At 52.8% G+C, this 19565-nt stretch overlaps 1 protein-coding gene across 1 annotated transcript; it reads left to right on the top strand.

Moving 5' to 3' along the window:
- The first annotated feature begins 768 nt into the window (after positions 1-768).
- Positions 769-18516, top strand: RND2 (Rho family GTPase 2). Its single transcript, XM_039697371.1, has 5 exons — positions 769-974; positions 1069-1156; positions 11652-11761; positions 14922-15056; positions 17080-18516. The coding sequence occupies exons 1-5, from the start codon at positions 873-875 to the stop codon at positions 17326-17328; spliced, it is 684 nt and encodes a 227-aa protein (XP_039553305.1). The 5' UTR covers positions 769-872; the 3' UTR covers positions 17329-18516.
- Positions 18517-19565: the final 1049 nt, after the last annotated feature.

The following is a 19565-nucleotide window of genomic DNA, read 5'->3' as shown; positions in this document are numbered from 1 at the left end:
TCAGTTTGCCATTTAGGTGAATCTTTCTGCAGCATGGCCAGCAAAATACTAGCAGCAGAGAAGCCTGCTAATTAAAACCGCTGCCTGTAATTTATAGATGTGCTGTGTGTGCTCAAGGAGGGACGGAGAGCAGAAATCGCTGCCCTCTCCGGAGAGGGCTGTGGGGTCATGCAGCCGCTGCAGCGACTGCTTCCCTGCCCTGCTGATGTCACTTGGCCGCGGATATCGGGGACACGGGTTTCTTCGAACGCAGAATGCTGGCTGTCCCTGCTTCTGCTGAATTCCTAAGGGAGCAGCTCCGGTTCTCTGGGATAAGGGCATCTCCAGGGCAGGGAGAGCGGCACGGGGCCGGGCTGTGAGCCCATCCCGGGCAGGGACAATTGCACGGGGCCAGGCTGTGAGCCCATCCCGGGCAGGGCTGTGGGCCCATCCCGGGCAGGGAAGGCCATTAGAGGCCGGGCTGTGGGGCCATCCCGGGCAGGGAGAGCGGCACGGGGCCGGGCTGTGGGCCCATCCCGGGCAGGGAAGGCCATTAGGGGCCGGGCTGTGGGCCCATCCCGGGCTGGGACAATGGCACGGGGCCGGGCTGTGGGCCCATGCCGGGCAGAGACCGCGGTGCTGAGGGCACCCCGGATCCTCCACCCGCCGCGTCCCTGGGCTGGCGACAAGCGGCAGCAGCGCCGAGGGGACGGCCTGAGGGCCCGAGGGGACGGCCCGAGGGACGGCGGGGCTGGCGAGGGCGGCTCCCGGGGCCGCGGCCCTGCCCAGCGCCGGCTCCGCTCCGCGCCTGGTTGGTGCCGGCGGGGCCGGGGGCGCGGCCAGGCCGGGGCCGGCCCGGTAAAGCGGCGGAGCGGGCGCGGCGGCCCCGCACCATGGAGGGGCACCTGGCTCGCTGCAAGATCGTGGTGGTGGGGGACACGCAGTGCGGCAAGACGGCGCTGCTGCACGTCTTCGCCAAGGACTGCTACCCCGAGGTGCGGGAGGGCTGCGGGAGGGCGGGCCGGGCTCTGCGCCCCGCGTCCCCTCAGCTCACCTCAGCTCACCTGTGCTCTCCCCTCCGTCCCCCAGAGCTACGTGCCCACCGTCTTCGAGAACTACACGGCCAGCTTCGAGATCGACAAGCAGCGCACGGAGCTCAACATGTGGGACACCTCAGGTGGGCCGGGGGGCGGCGGGGCCGGTCTCGTCCTTCCCCGTTCCCACCGATCGGTTCCCCGTTCCCGGAGCCGCCGTGCCGGGGCAGGGGCAGCGGCTCCGAGCCCTGCAGCAGGAGAACCGGCTGCGGCTGCAGCGGGGAGGAGGGAGAGTGCTGCTGGAGGAGGGAGCCCTCGCCTCGGGAAGGATGCTCTGGCGCTGCCACAGAGCCTCTGGGGTTCTCTGGCGTCTTTTTGGCTTGGTTTGGCTTCGCCTCTTTGTGTCCCTGGGTTGTGGTTGTGCTCAAAGCGCCGGGCACGGCTGTCCCAGCCCGCCGGGACCCGTCCCAAAGTTTGTGCCTGCTCGGTGGAGGCATGAGTTGTGAGAGGAGAGCTAATGGAAATATTGGCATCCCACAAAGTTCACATGCACTCTCTAATTTACCTTCGGATCCTTTTGTACAGGCAGTGCAGCTGCATGCTGAGCTCTGCTGATGAATATACATCGTGTGCTTGCTGGTGCTCTTTCCCCATATTCTCTTAATTTCTGGAATCCTGATGATAAATGAAGTGTTCTCAGTGTCCAAGAGCAGTAGTAAATGAAAACATGACCCAGGACTTTCTTTTCCTGTTGTTCATTCAGATTCCTTGCTGTAATTTTGCATTCATTAAATGACAGCTATAGCATCAGCATAGCTCTAGCTAGAGTAGTGGCTTTACTGAGTCTTGGACTAGCCCAAACATGTAAAATATATTTGAGTCTTCTGGAGTAGCTTCCTGACCAGGAGACCTTGCTTTGCTGATTTTTATTCCCTGAGACAAAAAGGGAATTAGATTCAGCTTTGCTGGCAAGCTGTGTGCTGTGATGTGAGCTGTGAGGACACTGGCTCCTGGGGCAGGGGATGGGGCTGGGGATGAAAATTTGGCTCTTGGCATTTGACCAGGAGCTGTGCTTGAAGCACAGAGTGCTGGTTACATGCAAGCCCTTGCAGGGTGGTTGCTGCTGGGCTGGTGTGTGTTTGTTTGGAGACTCTCAGACGTGGCCACAGGGAAACCATCCTGGCTGGTCCAGGCTGCAGAGGGCTCCTTGAAGCACATGAGTGTTCACCCACAGCTTGCTCACCCCCATGGCTGGGGGAGTCCAAACCTGGGCTTCTGCAGCCTTGGAGGGGGATGTGGTGGGTTATCTTTGCTGGGCTCTGAATGGCTTTGCTCTTGAGTATCTGTGTTTGATATAAAAAACTTCATCTTTGCAGGGTGTAGAAGCACGTTTGAAGCATTGTTTGCTTTTTAGGAATCCTCCAGAATGATGTGCTTTGGTCGTACAAATGTTTAAAGAAAAGGACATGATAAAAAGTCCTTAAAGTGTGTATCTGGCACCTGCATCTGATGCTGTCACACGTTCATTTTTCCCCTTGCGACAAAAGATGTTTTTCCAATATTTGTCTCTGCAGCCAAAAACAAATGGACTTTGATTCTTTCTCTTTTTTCCTGTGAAAAATGTCAGACTTTAACAGCTTTGCTGTAGATAGAGTTCATCAGGTAGTTTTCCAGATAAATTCCCTTTGATTTGAAATACACAGGAGCTAGTTCTTAATAAACAGTCCTGCCAAGCACTAGACAGCAGTTTTCTCTGGTAATCAAAATGAAATTTTTAGCTGTAGACTGCACACCTCTATTGAGTTTCCACTAGCCTGCAGAGGCCCTTATAAATGGCAGTTTTGGTGCAAAAAGTTTTGCACAACAGTGAATTGAACCAGCTGAGCTGAAGGGATCAGGAGTAGCTCATTGCCCACCCCAAGGGGAATGAGAGGCATTGGGGGGCACTTCCCCTTCTCTCTGGGCTACCTACTCTTTCTTTTAAGCTGCTTTTCATATAGGGGTTTATTGTTCAGGATAAATTCCATCCCAGCAAGAGTGAAAAAGGAGGTGTTGAGAAAGGGTGATCCTGACATGAGGAGGGGAGCACTTTCTATTTTAAATGCTCTCCTTCTCTTAGATAAGTGATTGGAACTGAAACTCCCTGGGAAATCAGCAGAGACCTGGAGAGAGGAGGTGGATTTTTTTTTTTTTTTTACTTTTTAATTAAATTCCTGTGCCACATACTTAGTTGAGGAAGCAGTTGGAGACTCTGGAAGCTGCACAGAGTGAGCTGAGCATCTCTCAGCAGTGAGTGATGGGGAAAGTGCAGTCTGGCCTGGAAAACTCCCTTTATGATGACTGAGAGTGGCTGCAGTCTACCTGGCCACTCAGCCATCCCACTGGTAAGCCCTGTACAGCCCAGGGTGTTGTTTGCTCCCTGTGTCCTGTCGTCCTGTTGGAAAATGCAGCCTTTTGAGCTGAATTGACCTCTCCTAAATGGCAAACACAGGCTGTGACATTGGCAGCTGGCAGGCAGGAGCTCTCATTAGAGGAATATTGACACAGAATGGATGGGAGTGATGGAGAATTGAATGGCTCCCAAATTGTATTGGGACCTATGATTTTCTTTAAATGTCTTTTAACTCTTTGCCCATTGTTTTCTGGGGCTGGAGGGTGACTCTGGAGTGTTTCCAGCAGTGAGAATTCTTTGCAGGGTGAAATCTGTGGTGCTCTGACAGGGCAGATGCTGGGACTCAAATGAGATTTAGATCTGGGAATGTACCAGGGAGAAAATCCCCTTGTCCAACATCTGCAGCTGCTGGTTGAGTTTTATGTTTGTTTCCATTTGTGTCCCAGCTTGGGACAGACATGGGAGTAAAACTGGGAGTAAAATTGCTTCAGGTGCCATGTCACAGCATGGCAGGAATGTCCCATGCCTGCTGTCCCCAAGTGCTACATGCTGTTTGCTAAAGCCTCCATTGAAAAGCAGTTTGACACCCTTGCCTGTGAGGGAAGGGTGCAGAGCCTGCGTGGGGCAGGGATGGTGGCAGCTCCAGGGAGTGGCCATGCCCTGGCACCTCTGCTCGTGAGCCTTATGGAGGGCACCATGCTGTGCTTCTCTTCCTGTTCCCCTTCTGGCAAATTCTTTTGGCTGCCTGTTGGCTGAGCACTCTCAGCACAGAAACAACTCCTCTGCACAGGGCTGGGATCTTGTGGTGGAGGAAACTCCTGTTCAGTGGGATGTCTGGTGGCTTGGGAGTGCTGTTCCCAAAGGGCTGGGTGCTCCCAGAGCCGGAGTGCCTGAGCCCCGGACCCGCCAGGAGGAGCTTTGTTCCTCGGGCAGGTGGAGGAGGGTGCGAGGCTGGTGATCATTAGCGATGCTCTGCAAGGAGTGGGCGAGTTTCGAGTTTCGTTTGAGTGATTCAGGTCTGGGAGGGAGCATTGTTACCCCCAGGCGTGCAGGGGCAGGGAGCTTCTCCTCAGCAAGGTAATAATACTGCTTTCCCCGTGGCATCAGGGAGTGTCCCCGGGTCTGGAAGTGGAACCATTGAGGTGCTCAGCAGGTCTGTGGCAGAGAGAGCCTTCAGTGAGCAGGCTGCCCTGCTGCCCAGGGCTGCCCTGCTGCCAGGGACCAGGGCTGCTCTGCTGCCAAGGGCTGCCCTGCTGCCCAGGGACCAGGGCTGCCCTGCTGCCAGGGACCAGGGCTGCCCTGCTGCCCAGGGCTGCCCTGCTGCCAGGGACCAAGGCTGACCTGCTGCCCTGCTGTCAGGGAGCAAGGCTGCCCTGCTGCCAGGGACTTGTGCTTGGAGTGTTTCCCACCATGACCTGGCATTGCCAGTGCACCCACTGCCCACGCTGGACTGGCACAATGCCCTGCCTGCTCTGCAGAGCTTCCCTGGCACTGGGTGCCATCAGGGGGAGAGAGGAGCTCAAGCCATGCTGCTGCCCGGGTTGGCAGCACTGATGCTGGCAGCTCCCTGGCTTTACCCTGTGTCTAAGTGGACTTTTTCTTCTGTTTTCAGTAACAATGGTGAGGAACCTACGCTGTGCCTTGCAGCCTGGGCTGAGTTCTTTGCTTTTGGCTCACCCCCCATGCTGGGAGCTGTGCCTGCTGTGCCTGTGGCCTCACAGTGCAGGCAGGGAGTGACCTGAGGCCACTGAGCTGCTTGATGCATCTTTTGCTGATGCAGACTGAGCTGCAGAGTGGAGCTGCCTGCTTCTGGTAGGAACATCTTTGCCAGGGCTCAGTGGGAGACCCAGCCTGGCACTGTGCCTTGCACAAGGTCACTGCTGCCTTGGAAAGCTGCTGGAGGGGACTGGCCTTCGTGGAGCATCAGGATGGTGGAGAGTCACAGTGCCTGCTGCAACCTGCAGTGTTGCAAAGGTCAGTGCTCACAGGTTCAGCAGTGCCCTGCTCAGCTCAGAGCAGAGGAGCTGTGTGCCTGCCTGTAAGAATCCTGCCAGCCCTCCACAGCCACTGTCTCTTCAGCAGATGTGCTTTCAAGACAAGAATAACACTGTGAATTGCAAATCCCCCTCCGCCTTCCTCTTTGCCTGTGCTCAGCAAACAGTCTGCCTTGGAATGGCCTGTGTGGGAACCCACAGGCTGTGATAACAGATCCTTCTTTTAAGGGAACTACTGAGGAATGTTGATGAGATTAGAGAGCTGAAAGGGGCTGAGTTTAGCAATCTCCATGGATGCTGGGGCTGTCTGTGCCTGGATTCCCAGTGTGCAGCTCCAGGATTGCCATGGCTGCCTCTTCCCAAGTGTAAGAACAAGTTCTGCCTCAGAAAGACTTCAATGCGCTCTGAGACAGACAGAAAATGTGGAGCTGCCCTTTCCATACCAAAAGAGCTCCTCCCATGCTTCCTGTTCAGACTGAGAGCCTAAAACCAGCATGCCTGTGTTGTGCCTCAGCACAAATATGTAGTTAATCCTAAAAATACGTGCAGCTGGGTCACATTCTCACGCAGGTCAGTAACCAGTCAGACAGAACTTTAAAGGGTTGCAGCAGAAATGCTGATACTGAAGTGGGTGGAGGATGGACCTTGAGAAGACAGGGCAGAGCAGTGCCCAGGAGGATCCCCTCTCTGGGCACAGTGTGGAGGGCATGCTGCAGTGCTGTGTGGCTCAGGGATGGAGGTTGGTTCTGCTCTGATGATCCCTGTGGCATCATCCATCCGTTGTCCCCTCCAGATCTGAGAAGCTCAAAACTCTGAGGGGCCATGAGATGTCCTGGGAGTTGTGGGGGTGCTGAGGAACATTTCCTTTAGTGACAACTAGCTGACCCTGCTGGCTGCTGTGGCCTCGTGGACAAAGAAGGATGTTCTGGGGGTGGGTTTGTTCCCAGCTCAGGTGCAGACCCCTTTCCCACAGCCCAGAGGTGATCTGCTCTTTCCTATGCTCTGCTCTCCCTGCTCCTCTTGCCCCAGATTCTGAAGATAAAATCTCCACTTCATTAAACTTTGCAAGTGTACAGGCACAGCCTTCCCTGTGGGAAGAAACCTTATCTGGCAGCCAAGTGCTTGGGGAGGGATCTAATGCCTGTGAACAGTAAACCTGAAATGTGCAGCACTGCACCACGAGAATTGTGTTCATTCAGCCCTCAGCCCTGTTCCCTGAGGGCAGAGTGTGTGCTGGCTGTGCTGCAGGAAGCTGTTGCTACTCTAGGTCCCTGTTGTACCCTGCAGAAAGGATGACAGGCAGGTTGTGGCGATGCCAGCTGCCCTTGTGACATGGCAAGAGTGCCAGGAAGGGACCTGTGACCCCCATTTGTCTCCCTGGTCAGCTGCTGCAGGCATGAAAAAGCTGTGAGGGCTCCTCAGCTGCATCTGCACACCCAGTCCTGCCATGCCAGACACCCTGTGGTGCTCCCCCAGGAGCTTTCAGGGGCTCCTCACAGCTGCTGGAGGGAGGTTTGCATCTGAGCAAGCTTCTCTGAACCACAGGCATGTGTGAGGCAGGACACAGGACTGGGAGGAGGCAGAAGAGCTCAGTTCCTGCCTGAGCTGGGGATTCCTCCACTGGTAAATCCAGCAGAACAGCCTCCTCCTGAGGGGCAGGCTTCCAGTAATAAGATCTGGAGAAGGGCCCAGAAATGCCACCTCAGCCTATGCAAATACCATTCCCTTCATCCTCAAGGTGTGCCAGCTGGGCTCTTTACTAATTCACTAATTTTTGTACGTGCATTGTAAGAATTAGGAGCAGAGGTTAATTGTCCAAACTGATGAGCTGTTTTTTTTTCAGTCGTGCACTTCCCAGAGGAGTGTTTATTCTATATCACAGAGCAGTTTCCTCCTTTCCTATACTTCAGGGGTTTGCAGTGGTGCTGCACAAGCAAGACAAATGCCAAAGTTCAGCCAGGACAGAGGGTTGTGGAAGTCCTGGGGCTGTTGATTTGCTCCTGCTTTGGCAGCTTTGCCCTCTTACCCAGAGCTTGGCTGGGATCTGTCTGGCAGAGTGGACACCCTCTGTCATCTCTAAGGGCTGGTGCTCATCTGGCACCTCTGTGTGGGTAGGTGACCCAAAACTCTTTGTTTTGTCAGTGTAGCCCTCTAGAAAGCTGGGATGAATTTGAGTTTCATTCCATGAAGGCTGCTCTTGGCAGTCCCTGCAGAGAGCAGCATGTGCCTCAGCATTGCTGCCTCTTTGGGGAGAGCTTACAGTGAGCCCCCAAGTGTGCTGCTGAGAAATTGAGGTCTTGGCAGTGCTCATCTCTGTTTTAGCCAGAGCTGGGCTGTGGGAGCCCCTTGGAGAGCAGATCATGGCTCTGCAAGCACTCTGGCTTTCCCTGTTTTTGGTGGAGGGTGCCTGTGTGAGGAGGCTCATCATCTCTAGAACAGCTAATAAGGAACAAATGAAGATTAGCACCATGTTGGTAGAGATGAAACAGCATATTTCAGTCCCCTGCCCAAGAGTAGCATCTCTGAGCTGCAGTGCCAGGCACTCCAGGATCTACCAGCCAAGGGCAAAGAGGAGCTACTCATGCTTGAATCCACCCCTGAATTGCAGACAACAATGTGAATTTTATTTTTAAGCTGGTTGTAGGCTTGCTCCAGTTTTCTCTTTAATCATGAACAGATGCATTTAGGTCCTGTTTCTTGCAGACCTGGGTGCCAAGTGGGAGAATGACTCATGCAGCAAAGGAAGGCTGAGTCTGCAGACACACCAGCCTTGGGCTCCTCGTGTGTGTTTGGAATTGCCAGGCTGTGGAGTGCCTTGCTGGAGGATCTGTAAGGTGTCAAGTGCTCATAATCCATAAAACTGAAGAGCTGGAGTTGAAGGCTCTGGCTTTTTTGGGTTGTTTAGGTGGGGTTTTGGGGGGGTGGGTTTTTTTTTATTTTGTTGTCATATGCAATGAAAAAGTAATAGATGCAAAACAGAATTTCCTGATTCAGCAGAGATGTCTCCAGAGCAAACTGGGGATTACCTTGGCTGGGAGCAATGCAGCTCGTCTGCCCCACAGGGCAGCACTGAGGTGGGCAAAAGCTGCTGCTTCTGGCTGGAGCTGAATGCCAGCTGAGGTGCTTTGCCCCTTTTTCTTATTAAAAAAAAAAAGGTTTTTTTTTTTTTTTTTTTTTTTTTTTTACCTCGTGCTTCCCTTCCCAGTCTCTCCTGTGGTCCCAGGTGATGAGAGCAGGATTCCTGGCAGGATTCCTGGCATGGTTCCTGGCACGGGGGTGAGCCTGTGGGGGTCCTGGGGATGGTGGGGGGCTGCAGCAGCGCTGTGGGCTCTCTGCTGAGGGGCTGGCAGGCTGCTGAGGAGCAGCAGGTTGCTATGATACAGTTTGCTGTGGCAATGTCTGTGCTGAATGAGCCAAAGCTGCCCCTACAAAAGGAGCATTCCTTGGCTGGGAGGGGGTAGATTTATCTGAAGTGTTTATGTAAAACTGAGAAGCTGCAGGGAGAGGATGTGCGTGGGAACGTTTCCTCCAGCACCAGGGCCCCTGTCTGGAGGCTGACAGCTCTGTGTGCATGGGGGAGAGGGCAGGGCTCAGATAAAGGACCGGGCTCATTCAGGCATGCAGATCAGCCCTGGATCTCCCGTCCTGTCCTGTCCTGTGCTCTCAGCCCGTGGCAAAGATGAGACTGAAGAGCCTGTTCAAAGGGAGCTCAGCACTGCTGTGCTTGGTGCTGCCTGTGAAAGCAGCCAGGGCAGGGCAGGGCTGGCTCATCTGGCTGTGCCATGGGGAGTGCTGTGGCTCTGCCCAGTGTGAGGTGCAGCAGTGAGAGCTTGAGGCAAGGTCAGAAACCTCTGTGCCCAGGACCCTGTCTCACCCTGTCTCACCCTGCCTGCCTGCCTGGCATCTCTGTCCTCAGAGCTGCCCAAAATGCCACAGGGACTGGCTCCTGTCCATTAGGGAGCTTGACCTTCCCTCTAGGAAGAGGCCTGGGCTCTGCAGAGGTCAGGGTCTGTTTCTTCTGTGCTGATCCCATCCCCTTCTCTTCCCAGTGACTTTGCAGGGACAGAGCCCCATCTCTCCCCAAGAGGAGCAGGGGGTGCAGGTGCCTTTGCTCCTCTGGGCTGGCTGTAGGAGCTGGGGACATCTGGAGCAGATTTTGCTGGGATCCAATTGCACATGAAATCCAGGGCACCTTCCCCTGCAGGGGCTGGGCTGGTCAGAGCCCTGGAGCTCTGCTGTTGTTGGTACCATGGTCTGAGCTGGATGGCCAGTCTCTGGCACTGGGCAGGGTTTGGGGAGGCTCCACAAAGCCCTCAGCCTGCCCCATGTGGGCTCTGGGCAGAGGCAGGAGAGGCAGGCTCTGCTCCCCAGATGTTTGCAGAGCTCCTGCTGTGCTGGGGGATTGTTCCCCACTCGGCACCTCAGCTGGGAGCCCCTGTGCACACAGGACCTGGGGCTGGAGATCCTGCAGAGAATCAGCCCAGTCTCCTCTGGTGCCCAGCCCAGGCAGATTTCCAGAAACATAAGCCATTCCTTCCAGAAACATAAGCCACCATCATCCATAATTCATCAGGTGCTGAACTTTGAGGAGCCACCTGACACCTGGGCTGCACCCTTCTCCTGGGGTGGGAAAGTGCCAGGTCCAGACATCCCAGGGAGCTGCAGCAGGAAGCAGAGCTGGCTTCCTCAGCCTAGGATGGCAATCCTGCTTTTGGAGGAGGCAGATTCAACAAGGACTCTGGTGTCTCTGTTTCCTCTTCCCATAAATAAAATCTGCTTCTCATCCCTCCGGGAAATTTGTTTGTTTTTGCAATATAAAACCAAACCAGTGTTTTTAAGTAGCAGTGAGGCTGATTGTTCCATGACTGTTTGCTGAGATGTCTGCACTCGCCAACAGAGTGCAGTGCAAATAAAAACGTTATGGCACAGTGACTTTACTGCCTGAAATTTGCATTGAAGGTATGTGTGTAGTAGAAGCACTGCAGGATTCAGGCTGGGCTCTTTGCCTGCTCACAGAGTTCCTGTGGAATGCAGAATCATCCTCTTCCATTTATAGCTCATTCACCAAATCCTGTCACTTCTTTTATATACCAAAAAGAATCTGTCTGACTTTTCCCAGCACAAATCCAGGAAGAAAGCAATTCATTTTTACCTGTCACAAATTCTCACAACCTCTGTGAGCAAGCTTTCCTGTATAAAGCCAGCAAGGGAGGATACAAACCAGCAGCAGCATTTTCTGTCTTCTCTCAGCCACACCTTTCTGCTGTGAGGGGTGCAGCAGTGGCATGACAAGTGATGGAATCCAGGCGTGAGTGGTGAGCCAGGCGTGTGCAGTGCTGAGCCCTCCTGCGTGAGCAGCATCCCCAGCAGCACCTGCCAGAGGCTCACTAGGGTAGGGAGAGGGATGCAAAAATTGCCTCTTCACTCTGTCAAGGGGTAAATATAAGAAAACAAGGGCAAAACCTCTGACTTCCATGCCTACACAAAGGAACTAAAACCCTCTGCCAGTCCATCTCTGCTGAACCTTATGGGGTGTGGTCACTGGTTGTTCTGGTTTGAAAGCAAAACCAGTGAGAGGCTCCAAGTCAGAAATGCAATTTATTAGGAAAAGAAAAAAAGAAAAACCACTGACAGAGTCAGAACACAACCTGACACCCAGGGTGTTGGTAGCAGTCCAGTTGGATTGGTGGCTGCAGCCCTCTTGGAGTGGCAGATGTGGTTCTATTGGAGCAGGGATCCTGTAGAAGGGTGTAGTCTTCCTCTGAAGAGCCTATGGGAAAGGCAGCTCTTTCTCTGGGAATCCAGTGAAAAGGCTGTGCTGGTGTCCCAAAAATCTCAGATTGTATCCAGGTAGGAATGCTTGGCTCCTCCCCCTGGGTGGAGCATCTCCCAATGGGATGGTGGAATTTTTATCAGCCATGCAGGGACACTCATTAGCCCGTTAACAACAGATATCTTCCCAGAGGGAGGATTGGTTATGGAGGAGATAAAACTGCCTAATTAACAGAAGATAATTGCCACACTTCTAACAGAGGGCAAATAAAATACATATTGCCTTGCAATCTAGGACGCTGGTCAAAAACTTGGGTTAATGTCCTTTGTCTTCAACAGAGCTATCTGCATCTTGAGGCAGTGTCTCCATAGTTACTGGAGTTAATGTCCTGTGCCTGGTGGTGAGGGCTGAGGGTGCCAGGCTGTCCCTTGGCCCAGCAGCAGTGGCATGGCACCTGCTGACCCCGCTCCTCTCCACAGGCTCGGCCTATTACGACAACGTGCGGCCCTTGGCCTACCCCGACTCGGACGCTGTGCTCATCTGCTTTGACATCAGCCGCCCCGAGACCCTGGACAGCGTGCTCAAGAAGGTGAGTGCCCAGCAGCCAGAGGGGTGCTCTGCCCCACCATGGGGTCTCCATGCCCTGAGGCTCTTGTCAGGGCCCGCAGCTCTGGCCCCTGGCCTTGCCTGGGGTTCCTGTTCTCAGAGGAGGACGGTCAGGTGCTCTGCTTGGTCTGCAGAATGTGAGATATTTCCGTTTGGAAGGAGCCTAGGGGATGGTGGCAGCTTGCAGCATGTGTGTGGGGTCTGTGTTCACACCTACAAATGTGGGGGCAGAGAGAAATGTTGGGCATTTGCTGTGTTTTCCATCAGGACCTTGGAAGGTCTCTGTCAGCAGAACCACCAGTGGCTATGGATTGCCTGCAGCAGCTGGGAAGTGGCCCCTGTGCCCGTTTCCAAGCAAGCAGAGTGCTCAGTTTTTTGGCTCTCCCCTCAGTTCAGCATCTGCATAGTGAAAAAGACAGCAATCAGTTCTCTATAGCTCGTCAACAGAAATGATGAGCTGTGGTGCTGAATTTGAAGTGAATTAATAAGATGAGATGGCACAATGCCACTGGCCTGGAGATCAGGCAGGGCCCTGAGCCTGCCCTGGCACAGCTGAGTGGCCATGCTCTGTGGGAACAGCTGGGAGTTTCCTACCTGCACCTTAGTGCCTTTCAGCAGAGCTGATATTGCAGCTGGCAGGTCCCAGAGAGGCTCACAGGGCTGGGGATTGCTGTGGAACACCCCTGGCTGGTCTCCAGTGGGGCACTTCTGGGAGAAGGTCCCACACAAGGCTTTCCTCTGAGGTGAAGTCCAGCAGCCCCAAATGCTGCTCAGAGGAGGGAGGGTCAGTGGCTTCCTGACTGCACCCCTTGGTCCTGGCTGTGCCCTGCTTGGTTCTGCTGTGCAGGACAGCATCTGGCAGCTGCATCCTGTCCTGGGGGGCTGGCATCTCGTTTGTGACACTCTCTGAGGCACCAAGGCGTGAAAAGCAGCACAGAGCAGCAGCTCCCATGGCTGTTCTCCTCAGAGAGCCCCAGGGCTGGAATGGCCACAGCCTGAACATGTCATGCTGTGCTGCCTGGCCTCTTGGCCTCTCCACATTTTGCCAAATGTTGTGCTGAAGCAAGTGCCTCTTACTCAGCTGCTGGGAGGGCTGAGAAGTGGGTCTTTGTCTCAGGAGTGTCCTGGTGAGGGGACAAAGACCCTTCAGATAAATTGGTCAATGGCTCAGTGTTGGCTTCAGAGCAGGTCCCGGGTACCAAGCAGGCTGGGTGGAGGGAGGGTGTTTCATGTGGACTCAAAGAATTCACTGCTCAGCTTGGGAGTCAGCAGAATAATAATGCAAGTGAATCACTTGCACCTTAATGAAACAAACCTCTCAATAATTAGGTGGGGCTGGGAGTTATTTGTCTCTCTGCACACTCTTCATGTGAGTCCACCCTGCTCAGTGTGTGGCTTTCCCTGTACAGCCTCACAGATGTTTTGAGTGCTGCTAGGCAATGTTTTTTTGATATGGTAACTTAAAATAAACCCTAAATCCTGGGGGATTTCTTAAGTGCCTCTGAGTTGATGCCTTGTTTCCTTTGGTGCAGACTCACAGCCTTATGGCAGCGAGGAAAATTTCTAAGACACCATGAAGCTGAAATGGGTTTTAGCTTGTGATATCAGGCAAATAAGGAAAATAACATTTCCTGTTCAAGCCTCAGGCAAAAATTCAGCAGAGGAAATCTTTATTAATGCCTCCCCTCTGATGCCTGGGCTGCTGTACAGCATGTACAGTTGAAGGGGCAGAGGCATCTGAGGGAGTGCAAGCAAGCAGCTCTGCCTTTCATGCAGAACAAGTTTTTGTGGAGTGCTGCTTTGCTTCTGACAAGTCTTGATAGCACAACAGGTTTTGGGCTCCCAGAGGTGTCAGTCATGCAGGAAGGGGATCACAGCTCTCTCTATAAATTAGGGAGCCCTGTATCACTGCAGAGACCTCTGCCAGGTGTAAACAGATAGCTCAAATTCTTCAAAATGAGGGTGCTTGAATTCCAGCTCCAAAAGGCCTGGGTCTGTTCATGTGAGGTTGTGCAGGCATTTGGGGCTCTGTGGCTGCAGCACCGTGACCTCCAGCAGCTGCCCAGGGGCTGGGGGTGCCTGAGTCCTGGAGAACCAACATCCTTGGCAAGCAGATACCTGGAGATACCTAAAACAATCTCCTGATAGAAAATAAGATTTTCCATATTTTGCAGTTGCTTTGGTCTGATACTGGTTGAATGACAGTTGGGTGTTTTTAGCACTCCTTTTCCCACGCAGGGGCTGGGGGTGCCTGAGTCCTGGAGAACCAACATCCTTGGCAAGCAGATACCTGGAGATACCTAAAACAATCTCCTGATAGAAAATAAGATTTTCCATATTTTGCAGTTGCTTTGGTCTGATACTGGTTGAATGACAGTTGGGTGGTTTTTAGCACTCCCTTCCCCACTAGGTTGTGGACACTGGGCTTGGTTTTCTTTCTGCTTCTAATTGCCCAGGGTATAACTTAACCTTGAGTTATTGTAGCAGGAAATTGCTAATTCCAAGTGACACTTCAGCTGGGGGTAATCTCTATTTATTATCTGCTTTCTACTTCAGCACCACTAGATAAGTAACTGGGGCATTGACATGCTGATGGAGCTGTGCAGGTCTCCCCCGGGGGAGGTCACAGGTGATGGATTTATTTACTGCTGCAGACACAGCTGACATCAGGCATTCACTTTGGGAGCTCTGAAAGGAATCATTTATATGAATGACATGGATGTTTGCCCTGGCCTTCTCTTTCCATTGCTTCAATTCTTAATTTCCCTGGCTACAGCTATGCTCTGAATATCATAATGTCTCTAACAGGTGGTTCCCAGTAATAAATAGTGTGTGAGTGTGCAAAGAGCTCTCCACTGGCTCTGTTGACCCTTGGGGTCCCAGATCTGAGCACCAGACTGTGTGGCTGTTTTTCCACAGCCAGGGCTGGCCTCCTGTGGCCTTGCACAGGGGGGCACCACTTGGATGGGGCAGGTTTGCAGGGCATTACCTGGAACAGGTGAGCATGAAGGGGACTCTGGCCATGCCCACCCTTGACCTTGGCAGTCATTAAAGAGCCCTGATAATGCTAATCAGTGTTTGACCAGTGGTGACACCCTGCTTGGGAAAGCCACACCCACCAGAGCCGGTCCTTTCCTCTGCAGTGGCAAGGGGAGACTCAGGAGTTCTGCCCCAACGCCAAGATCGTGCTGGTGGGCTGCAAGCTGGACATGAGGACAGACCTGAACACCCTGCGGGAGCTCTCCAAGCAGCGCCTCATCCCCGTGACACACGAGCAGGTGGGTTTGCCCAGTGCCCAGGGAGGGGAGGGCTGTGCTCTGTCACCACTGCCCCCAGGCCTTGCAGCTGCAATTATAGAAATTACAACATTTCCCAATAATTCTTGTAATTACATTCCTGAAAGTGTGATTTTTTCCCAAAAGTAAAAGTTGTTTGTAATAGTTACTGCAGAAGTATTTAAGAACCCATTATGGAGTGAACAGAACATAGCATTTACACATCTAAACAAAAAAACTAGCAAACAATGAGAATTACCTGCTCTCATAATAACTGATAGCAATTTCTTCAGTAAGATTTCTCTGCTTTGCAAAATTATTCAACTGCAGCTGGTTTGGTCATGGCTCAGGGACTCAGAGCTGCTCGTGTTTCCACCACTCTTGTCCCCAGCTCTGGAAGACCCTGACCTATTCCTGGTGCTCTGCTGAGTAGCCACAAAAGTCATTCCTCAAAGCAGGTGGAAGTGCCTGGTTTGACAGGCTGGACTGGCTAAAGGGGGGTGTTGTCCTTCTGCATCTCCAGCTCTTTCTGCTCCCAGTGATCCTGGTTTGACAGGCTGGACTGGCTAAAGGGGGGTGTTGTCCTTCTGCATCTCCAGCTCAGTGCAGCTCTTTCTGCTCCCAGTGACTCCTGCTTGGGTTCTGTGTTGGGCCAAAACTGCAGGGGGGAAGAAAGCACAGCTGGGGGCTGAGGGGCTGCTGCCAGTGGCCTCCAGAGGAGCCAGCAGTGTCCCCAGGCTGGTGACAGACCCAGACTGGTGCAGGCACTGGGCTGGCTCTGTGCTGTGCAGAGCAGGTGACTGTCCAGGTGAGGGGGGTTGCCCAGGGCTCTCAGCTGCAGGGGGGGCACTGTGTGAATGACAAAGTGCCAGTACCCCAGAGTGGCATTCACACTCTCTGAACAGAGACAGACATAATTTTCTCTCCCTGGGTTTTTCCTAGAGAAGCACAGAGAGAAGAAGAGAAAACAATTCTTATCTCTCCCTGCTGCTCCTGTTATTTTTGCACATGTGGAATGTGTTATGGAGATTGTTTACCTACAGTGATTTGTCAGTTAGATTCTGCTGAGGATTATTTTGTTTCCTTAACCAGTTGAGTCAAATTTATGCCCTGGCTGTCTCAGGATGTTTTCTTTAGTACTCTTTTAGTATAGTGTCTCTTTAACATAGTATGGTATAATAATATAGTATAGTTTTAATAAGGCAATTGTTCAACTTTCTAAATCAATATATCAATCATTCCCAGATGTTAGAGTCACCCTACATTCTGCAATACCCCAGGCCCAGAGGTTGGCAGCACTGCTCAGGAGGCTGCCCTCACCTCTGGAGCTCTCACAGAGCCTTGCCCTGCTGGGGAACTGCTGTGTCCCCAAGGTGCCACTGCCAGGGCTGCTGGCTGGGTGGCAGGCTGCTTTGTGAAAAACACCAATCACTTGTTTTTAGAATTTTAAAAGTTTAATAAAATGGTTATAACAATAGTAATCGAGTAATAAACATTTGGACCATTCGGATTTAGGACAATATGAGACAATAAAAACAGAGTTACAGACAGTCCAGGTACCTCTTTCTGGGCAAAATAAGCCTGAAAAAGGACACAGGTTAACAGAGAATTAACTCTTAAAAGCAATAGCCTGTTTCATATTCATACACCTCATACATGATGCATAAATTCTATTCAGACAAAGGATTCTGTCTGGTCAGTGTCAACTTCTTCCTCTGAATCCTAACTGATAGCACATACAATATTCATTTTAATATTTGCAAAAAGCCAACCACAAAACACGCATTTCCCACATGAGGTGGGAGCGAGGTGCCCTGACCCTGCTCCCCTCCCTACTGGAGTTGCCAGTATTTCAGACGGGACTGCCTTGGTCTGCCTGGCCTCGGCTGCTGACCAAATAGCAGCACCTGTGGAGCTGGGAAAAGGAGAGGTGACTGCCAGCCCACCTGGGAAAGGTCATTTCAGGGGGACACCCAGGGAACTGGGGCAAGCCCTGACGCCTCCCCGCTGCTCTCTCTGGCTGCAGGGCAGCGCGCTGGCGCGGCAGATCGGCGCGGTGGCCTACGCCGAGTGCTCCTCCAAGGTGTCGGAGAACAGCGTGCGGGACGTGTTCCACGTGACCACGCTGGCCTCGGTCAACAGGGTGCACAAGAACCTGAAACGCAGCAACTCCAAACGGGGACTGAAGCGGGCGTCACAGATGCCCGGCAGGACAGACTTCCTGGGCGACACAGAGATCAGGAAAGACCGGGCCAAGAGCTGCTCCATCATGTGAAAGATGGGCTGTAAATAACGTGTGTGTGTTGTCCATTTGTACAGTAACTGGCTGAGACAAGGGCATGGTGCTGGCTGCAGGAGCTAGCCTGCCTTTCCAAAGCCTTTTTCTCAGTCTCTAGGGCTGAGCAAAGGTGCCAGCTGCAAGCAGGACTGCACGAGTTGCCCTGCACTGTGGAGAATTCTGGGCTGGCTGCTGCTGTGCAGATTGCTTGGGATGAAGGAACCACTTGGCAGAGGAGTATTCGGGTGCTGGAAGGTCTGTGACTGGGTGAAACAAAGTCAAAGGGAGCGATGCCGTGTGTGTGTGTGTGCCACCCTCCTGTGCCCACAGCCCAGGCCCTGCCCCTGTGCAGCTGCACAGCACACACAGCGTGGGCTGGGGGCTGTGTGGGACCTGGGCTGGAGGGAGGAGGGGGATTGTGAGCAGCAGAGTGTGATCAGGAGAAGGTATTCTTCCAATCTTCCTTCAGAGAAATGATGTTTGAGGTGATGCTGCCCTCGGCCAGGTTGGACAGCAAGTGCCAAGGAAAGTGCAGGTCTGGGCCAGAGCTGGGAGGGAGGGAGGCTGGGAAGGAACCTTAACCTGATGAGACACCACAGCAGTCCACCTCCTGCAAAGGAACTAGGCAGATGTCTCTTCCCACAGCATTTCAGATGCTCAAACTGCATTTGAAACGCAGCTGAGTGGATCTGGCTCCAAGGGAGAGGTGTGTCCCACTAGATGCATCCTGAGAATGGTGGTTCCCTTCAGCAAGCAAATGCCCCTGGGGAGCTTTGCTGACACCTGGGCACTCCCTGGGCTCTCCCCCTGTCCTGCACACACAGCTCCCAACAACAACTGCAATAACAATCCATATCCTGCTCCCCACCCACTTCCAGCTGCAGATTGTGTTGCATGGTGCTGTGTTTGTCTGGTATCGGTGGGAAAAATGCCTTTATGCATATCTGCACCCTGTCTCTGCTGTGGCAGTGGGAGAGGAGGTGCTCCTGCCCTTGTGCCTTGCTGTCTGGCCTCCTCCCAGCATCTCCCATTGCTTCTGCTGCTGCCCCCTCTGAATGCCTTTGATGACAGTATTAGCCTGGGCTTCATGTCACATGGACACTTTATGGAAAAATAGAATCTGCTCTGTTGCCAGATCCAACTGTGTCTGTGGGCTACAGGAAAAATAAACATGATTGGAAAATCTGTGGTGCTCAGCTGTGTTCATTTTTAACTCAAACCACGCATCCTCTCAAAAGCTCTTACTGCCCAACTTACCTTTGTGTCCTGATGTCTCTCTCTAGCTCTTGAAATACACTTGTGCACCCCCTTCAGTGAAAAACCCAGAGGATTTATCTGCGTGTATTCATTTTGGAGCTGAAACACCTGCTTTGAACAGCCTCTCCCTCCGTCCTGACTCCTGAGATGTTGTGCAGCATTTGCAGGTTGTCTCTGCCTGATTGAGCAGCCTGGGCTGCCAGGAGCTCTGTCCTCACTACAGCAATAGCTTTTGACTCAATATTTTGTGTCTGCTCTCACACCCAGGTCTTAGGCTGCAGCTGCACAGCGAAGGCATTTTGGGGGACTGGAGCTGCTGATTTACCAGCACAAGAAAAGCTCCATCAGTGACTGGACACTTGTGCTGTGAACAGGCTGCAGGAGCATGAAAACACCCATCTGCAGTCTGGGAGGAGGAAGAACTGAGCAAGGCAGTGTGTGGAGAGCAGCCCTCAGCATCTTGGTGCTTTTTTTGCACTCTCTAGGCTCCCCAGAGCCTTTGCAAACTTTGTTGGACAGAACCAGATCCCAGCTTGGACCTAGCAGCCAGAGGCACACAGGAGTCACTGCCCACTCCTCAGAGCCCGTGTGCAGGTGTTCTCACCATCCCCATGTCACACAGCCACTGGGCCTTCCTCATGCACACAGCAACTGCATTCCCTTTTACTGTGCTCTGGCATCTTTGAGGCTTCTGAATTTAATGTGGCAGTCCCTACAAAAGCAGTTTGAATTTAATGTAGCAGTCCCTACAAAAGCATTTTGAATTTAATATAGCAGTCCCTACAAAAAGTAGTTTGAATTTAATGTGGCAGTCCCTACAAAAGCAGTTTGAATTTAATGTAGAAGTCCTTACAAAAAGTAGTTTGAATTTAATGTGGCAGTCCCTACAAAAGCAGTTCCTGGGTCTCTGATCAGTTTAAACTTGTGCTGGCTCTACCTTAACTTCTTACCTCACCCTGTAAGCGAATCTTAGTTCC

This window comes from Passer montanus, unplaced genomic scaffold (assembly GCF_014805655.1).
Source record: "Passer montanus isolate IOZ18808 unplaced genomic scaffold, ASM1480565v1 scaffold117, whole genome shotgun sequence".
Classification (NCBI taxonomy): Eukaryota; Metazoa; Chordata; class Aves; order Passeriformes; family Passeridae; genus Passer; species Passer montanus.
This window is presented reverse-complemented; position numbering and strand designations above follow the sequence as displayed.